At 49.0% G+C, this 6,000-nt stretch overlaps 2 protein-coding genes across 3 annotated transcripts; one reads left to right on the top strand and one right to left on the bottom strand.

The window, feature by feature from the left end:
• The first annotated feature begins 212 nt into the window (after positions 1-212).
• On the top strand, positions 213-1,044 carry LOC119353713. Its single transcript, XM_037620368.1, has 2 exons — positions 213-576; positions 683-1,044. Exons 1-2 carry the CDS (start codon positions 314-316, stop codon positions 882-884), a joined length of 465 nt encoding a protein of 154 aa, XP_037476265.1. The 5' UTR covers positions 213-313; the 3' UTR covers positions 885-1,044.
• Positions 1,045-1,209: 165 nt separating this feature from the next.
• Positions 1,210-5,337, bottom strand: LOC119353712. Of its 2 annotated transcripts, none has more exons than XM_037620367.1 (3): positions 5,196-5,337; positions 4,133-4,603; positions 1,210-1,764 (listed from the first exon to the last, which is right to left on the bottom strand). In XM_037620367.1, the coding sequence occupies exons 2-3, from the start codon at positions 4,511-4,513 to the stop codon at positions 1,501-1,503; spliced, it is 645 nt and encodes a 214-aa protein (XP_037476264.1). In that variant the 5' UTR covers positions 4,514-4,603; positions 5,196-5,337; the 3' UTR covers positions 1,210-1,500. The 2 variants fall into 2 exon arrangements, with proteins under 2 accessions (XP_037476264.1, XP_037476263.1); XM_037620366.1 differs by having other exon boundaries at positions 4,133-4,616; positions 5,196-5,324.
• Positions 5,338-6,000: the final 663 nt, after the last annotated feature.

The following is a 6,000-nucleotide window of genomic DNA, read 5'->3' as shown; positions in this document are numbered from 1 at the left end:
AGGCTGATGCACTAACCTTTTGACATCTGACACGACATGTCACGGCCCGGTTCATTTGTTTTACTTTTACCAAAGCAGCTGCGTGTACGTGCCGCGACACGTGTCCCGGAAGTCGGCAGCCTCGCTCGGCGACCTGTCCTCTCCAACCGCCGCACGTACGTGGTGCCTCACGTGTCCGCCCCAGCGATCAAAACTCCCACCCAACACCACCACGTACGGTCCGACCGTCCGAGCCAATCCAGGAGCGCCGCCGAGCCCTCCTCCCTCCCGTCCCGATCATTTCTCTCCGCCACCACCACCAGCCGCAAAAAAAATGTGCGGAAAGGGCCGGAACAACGGGCTCGCGTCGCCGGCGGGGACAAGCGGCACGGCGACCGCCATCGTCGCCCTCGCGTCGCTGCTCCTCGCGGCCTCGGTCGTCGTCTTCCTCGTGTCGCCGCCGGCGCCGGCGGCGGACGAGAAGCCCCCCGAGCCGGTGGAGCTCGCCATCGGCGTCGCCGGGCACGAGGGCTGGCTGGACGCGCTCCGGGCGTGGGCCAAGCTGGCGTGCCTCAAGCTCCGCCCGCTCGAGCCAAGGTACATATCGTGCTCTCTTCTTTCTTTCTCCGTGCACGGGTCCAAGCACGCGTGCCCTCATCTCATGGCGTGTTGGTTACTTGTTTTTGCGTGGCGGCTGATGAAGGTGTGATCTGAGGAGCTCGGGGTCGATGAAGAAGGCGGCCAAGCAGAGCCTGGCGATGGGCAAGGAGGCCGTGGAGCAGACGGCGGTGTCGGCGGCGAGGGCCGCCGAGGAGACCATCGGGAGGACCACCGAGAAGGTGCGGAGGAAGGTCTCCCCGTCGCCGTCGACGTCGTCGGCGCCACTCGCCGATGGAGACCTGTGATCTGCATGCAGGTCGACGCAAGCGCCAAAATTTTCCGAGCTGTATCCCTCCACTTTATGTTACCTGTAAGCTGTAGCTTTCTACTAGTGCGAGAAGAAAAGATGGCCCCCTCGGCGATATGTATGCGTATGAATATCCTGCGATTCTGTTTTTCTCTGTACCCTGCTTGTGAATATGAGACGGTCTAGATCGGAAGTTTTCTCGGCAAAAAAAAAAAGGAAATGCATTTTGGCTGCGAAAAGTTGCATTGTCACCAATCTGCAGCCATGTCGATGAGAGGTCAGAGCCCAGGTGTTGGTAACAGAATTAGTAGCAGTTGCATCAATGGAGCAGCACAATGGCATTTGTTGCTGCAACTCCTTGCAATACTCTTTAACAAACGGCAAGCGAATGGGTCCGCTGCCGGCTCAAGTCGACCATAGCATGATTTTCTCAGAGACTAGAGTGGAGAGAGATTCTCCACTGGGAAACTAGTAAACAGTCTTCTTCCTTCAGGAGTAACATAACATCTGATCTCACAGGCCTATGGTATGGACACAGGAGGGGTACACGGAATATACAGGGCAATGCAATCCATTTCATCCATGTCGCGGAGGACCGGCATCGCCGCGTCGCTCTATTCCGGGCAGATTTCCCTGAAGATGGGCAGCCTGCGTCGGCCGCTGCGCCCGTAGAGGGCCTCGGCTATCAGGTCGTCTTCCTCCTCGGTTGGCTGTGCTGCTGCAGACACCGCCTGCCCTGAAGGTGTCGTCGAACCAGGTTTCGGTGTCGACAGAAGGTCCGGCCTGTTTCCTAGGATGACAGCACCATCTGGTGATCGGAAGTTGGAAAATGTTTGCTTGAGTTCGGGAAAACCTGGTGCGCCAGTGAGCCCGCCAGCCTATGCAACATGAAACAAGACAGAACAGATGTTACTGCATATAGCACACTGTAGATTTTGATGATAAAGGACTGTCAAAAAGGGAAATATATTAGGCTAGTCACCAAACTAGCTTAAGAGAATGATTCTAGTAAATCATCTTATGGTTGTGTTGGTTTAGAGGGAGGCTGCATGAACATGCTAACAATTTCAGCTATAGGATGAAGAGAAGAATAGCAAGTAATGAGTAAATGGAGATAATATATAGCAGGTAATGAGAATCGATTGCTCGCATACCCCTCGTGCTGCAAAAAGATAAAATTGTCTCTGCGTATATGAATGCGTTTAGATCCTGACACTGGAGATCCTGCTGTTGAGCTAGAAAGAAATATTCCAATCTAAAAATTGCAACTGTACCAGGAACACAATTATCCACTTATCTGGAGCTTAACGATGGAACAAGATCCAAAATCAGGCACATATGTTGTGTTCAAGGTAAAGGCATATAAAATTTGTGCTAAAGCTTGACAAAGGAACTGGATCTAAGAGGGTGTTTGTTTTCAGGGACTTATTGGTTTAGGGACTTAAAAAAGTCCCTATAAGTCCCATCTAAACCAAACAGGAGGGACTTATAGGGACTTAAAGTGGGCATTTGGGACTTATGAAATAAGACTCTCAAGGAGGGACTTATAGGGACTTATAGTTGTAATATGGTCTTTTAGTCCATGTTAAGTCCCAGGAACCAAACAGGTAGGGACTTTTTAGGGACTTAAAGTGGGCATTTGGGACTTATGAAATAAGACTCTCAAGGAGGGACTTATAGGGACTTATAGTTGTAATATGGTCTTTTAGTCCATGTTAAGTCCCAGGAACCAAACAGGTAGGGACTTTTTAGGGACTTAAGACTTATAAGTTGGGACTAAAAAAAGTCCTAGGACTTATGAACCAAACAGGGCCTAAAACAATGTCGATATGCTGCAGTCTGGTGAACCGACTTGATTTCAACAACATTTAAGGGCTAATCAATTTATGTTTATCTGAAACATGAGAAATTGTTTCTTCTCTGGCTAGCAAGAGTGACTAGCTAAGGAAATGAGAAAATTATTTGGCAATGTACCAGATCAATATAGTAACAATTTCTTTCTATTCTAGATAGAAGAGCAAACAAAAAGTCCATGATCTAACGAGTCATGCCTATCTGACCGATCAGAAATTGTCCTTTCCTAGCAACAAGAGAGAGCTAGGGAACAAGCAATTGTACACTGAAGCTACAAGTAACTGAATTACTGAAGGAGAACTTGAACTATCATGCAGTATGACAAAGTAAAGAACTAAGTAGAATTTGTAATAAGTACTCCCTCTGTATCATAATATAAGAGCATTTTTGACACTAGTGGTGTCAAAAACGCTCTTATTTTGTGGGACGCAGGGGGTAGTAACTAGTAGCTCAAATGCATTATCAAATACCACGACATCAAATTACTAAAGACCACAACTGAGCTACCACAGTAAACTAATGACTGTATTATGGCCAGAGTCTACATACAGTCTGATAAGTTGCGTTAGGGCATAGGAACATAGATGACACTATCCCCAAATGAAAATTGGATGGCTCGGTTTAATTTGTTTCCTAGTTTGTACATTCTCAGGCAACCTTTACTGTCAGAACTAAATCATGCACTTGTATTGTGAGTTCATAGGATTTACGGTAGGTAGTAACTTAGTAGATCATATGCATTATCAAATAACATGGCATTAAATTAATAAAGACCACAACATAAACTGCCATATACTAGTAAATTAGTGGACTGTACTATGACCATAGTCCACAGATAGTCTGATATGTGGCGTTAGGACATTAGGAAACATAGATGACATCATCCCAAATGAAAAATGGATGGCTTGGTGTAACTAGTTTCCAGTTTTGTACATCCTCAGACAACCTTCACAGTCAGAAATAAGTCATGCGCTCGTATTGCGGGTGTATGTGATATGACAGTCTGCACAATAGCTAATTAGGCTGTGTGCATCTTGGGATGCAGAGGCCCAGGGAGTTTTCCCTTATCTAAAAGAAGAAACTATAACTAATTGAGTAAATATATGGAAACATTTCCCCCTAAGAACACAATCCAGAGTTCTGCATTGCAATGCATCACCACACCCGTGGTCTTTCTCTCTGTGATTAACCAGATGAAGTATTGAAATCATGTAACCATGGCATTATAGAGATCAAGAGCATTGAGATATGCACAATATTAACCAAGCTAGTAGTAGAACCAAGGGCTAAAGACACTGACCACTACTCCAGGCATCAGTTCAATACTTCATCGGACAGCAATGCAAGACCATAGCGACACTGAGGGTTAGATCTGGAGAGCGGCTTAATCACCTGGCGTTTCGGCGCGTAGAGGTAGGCCGCCTCATGGTCCGCCATCGCGTACATCGGCCGTGGCCGCGCCTGCTGCTGCTGCGGCGGCGGCGGCGACTGCGGCGAGTAGAGGAGGCGGCGGCTGTCCAGCTCGGCGTTGGCGGAGAAGCAGGTGCGGCGGAGGCGGAGGAGCGACGTGTCGAACCCGAGCTCCAGCCCGCCCGACGAGTACGAGGAAGGGGAGATGCCCCCCTGGCCGGCGGCGGCGACGGCGTCGAAGGCCGGCGTGAGGTACGCCCTGAGCGACGAGGACGAGAGGCGGCGCTGCCGGCGCCGCGACGCCGTCTCGCCCATCCACTGGCCGCCGGGCGAGGCGGCGGCGCAGTCGAAGTCGAAGTCCATCGCCCGCTCGCTCGCTCGCGCAGAGCACCGGCCGGGAGCCGCGGCGAGATTTGGGGGGGGAGGCGGCGACGGTTCCGGGGAAAACAAAAACTGAAATTTAAAACTGAAACTGAAATTAGGGCTCCCACCGAGACCAGGGAAAAGGGGGGAGAAAAAGAATCGCCTTAAATTTCTCGGGAAGCCTGCATGCGGCCAAGCGGGCGGCGGTTGCGAGCTCGCGATTAGCCGTGCGCGCACGAGGGAGGAATCCGATGATGAAATTCAAAATCGCGAAGAGAAGAAAAAAGGAATAAATTCGAAAAAAACAACAAAAAATGCGGCAGAAATCGACAAGGAATGGCATCTGCAGTAGTTTATTGAACGGGATAGGAGTGATCTCCATCTCCAAAATCTACAGCCGTGCCGGACGAACAGGCGGATCTAGTAGAGGAGGCAAGGCAAAATAAGTTTGAGAAATCGATCGAGTCTCATGCGGGCTCTGTCCCGATCTCCCCTGTCGATCCCGGGAGAAAAAACCCAAAAAGAAACCTCAAGAAAAGCAGCAGCTTGATTGGACGGCGAGTGCTGTGAGTTACTGGCGCCCAAAAAGATCCCGAAAACCCGGCTGAAAATCAGCCCCGAAACGCACGGCAAAGTTCAAAAGCTTGCTGGGCTATGATGAGAAGTTGAGCAGCAGGTTCACCTTGTGGCCGTGGAGTGGAGCGGAGCCTTCTAGAGACCCTCGTCCCCGTCGCGCTCGCTAGAGAAGCGAGGCAGGTCACGCTCCTCCCATTGGTGCTCGGGCGGGCGGGCGGGCGGGAAGTGGAGACGAACCGAGAATAGGAGGAGAGGGGGCGGCCGCCGGGCCAGGTCAAGTACACGTGGCCGACCATGATGCTTCCATTTGTTTGGGCTTGGCAGTATTCCATGTGTGGCAAGGGGTGTACTCCTTCCGGTTTTTTTTAGTTCCCATATAAGATTTGGCTGAAGTCAAGCCTCGTAAAGTTTGACCAACTTTATAGGAAAAAGTACCAACCTTCACAATCTGAAATCAATATCAATAGATGTGTCATGACTTAAAGTTTCATATTGTATAACTTTAGCATGGCAGATGTTGATATTTTTTCATATAAATACGGTTAAATTTTATGAAGTTTGACTTCAGAGAATTCTAATATGCAAAGTAAAAAGGATCGAAGGGAGTACTACAATTGTTGATGCCTCTGGGTGGGCTTGGGCTGGTTTGAGTTTGACCTTCCCTTATGTTTGACCCTGTTTCCAAAAAAACAAAATCACTTCTTATACGTGTATTTGCCAACATGTACCATGTATATTCCCTAAAAAAATATACCATGTATACGCTCATACATACGCATATATGCTCGCCTCTATGAATGCAAGCATGCACACCATACTCATATGAGCCCCTCCGAGAGACTAAGCCAGCACATTATCTTAAGATTAAAAAAGTACTGAACACGCATCGCCCGAAGATCTGGAATAAATTC

The sequence above is a fragment of the Triticum dicoccoides genome, chromosome 2A, assembly GCF_002162155.2.
Source record: "Triticum dicoccoides isolate Atlit2015 ecotype Zavitan chromosome 2A, WEW_v2.0, whole genome shotgun sequence".
Classification (NCBI taxonomy): domain Eukaryota; kingdom Viridiplantae; phylum Streptophyta; class Magnoliopsida; order Poales; family Poaceae; genus Triticum; species Triticum dicoccoides.
The sequence above is the reverse complement of the archived record's forward strand: the minus strand, read 5'-3'. Positions and strand labels throughout refer to the sequence as shown.

Excerpts from the sequence above, each read along its gene's own strand:
- LOC119353713 (XM_037620368.1), top strand. The coding sequence starts at position 314 with ATGTGCGGAAAGGGCCGGAACAACGGGCTCGCGTCGCCGGCGGGGACA. Across the intron at positions 577-682 it reads CTCCGCCCGCTCGAGCCAAG|GTGTGATCTGAGGAGCTCGG; the intron begins GTACATATCGTG and ends CGGCTGATGAAG.
- LOC119353712 (XM_037620367.1), bottom strand. The coding sequence starts at position 4,513 with ATGGACTTCGACTTCGACTGCGCCGCCGCCTCGCCCGGCGGCCAGTGG. Across the intron at positions 1,765-4,132 it reads TCTACGCGCCGAAACGCCAG|GCTGGCGGGCTCACTGGCGC; the intron begins GTGATTAAGCCG and ends CATGTTGCATAG.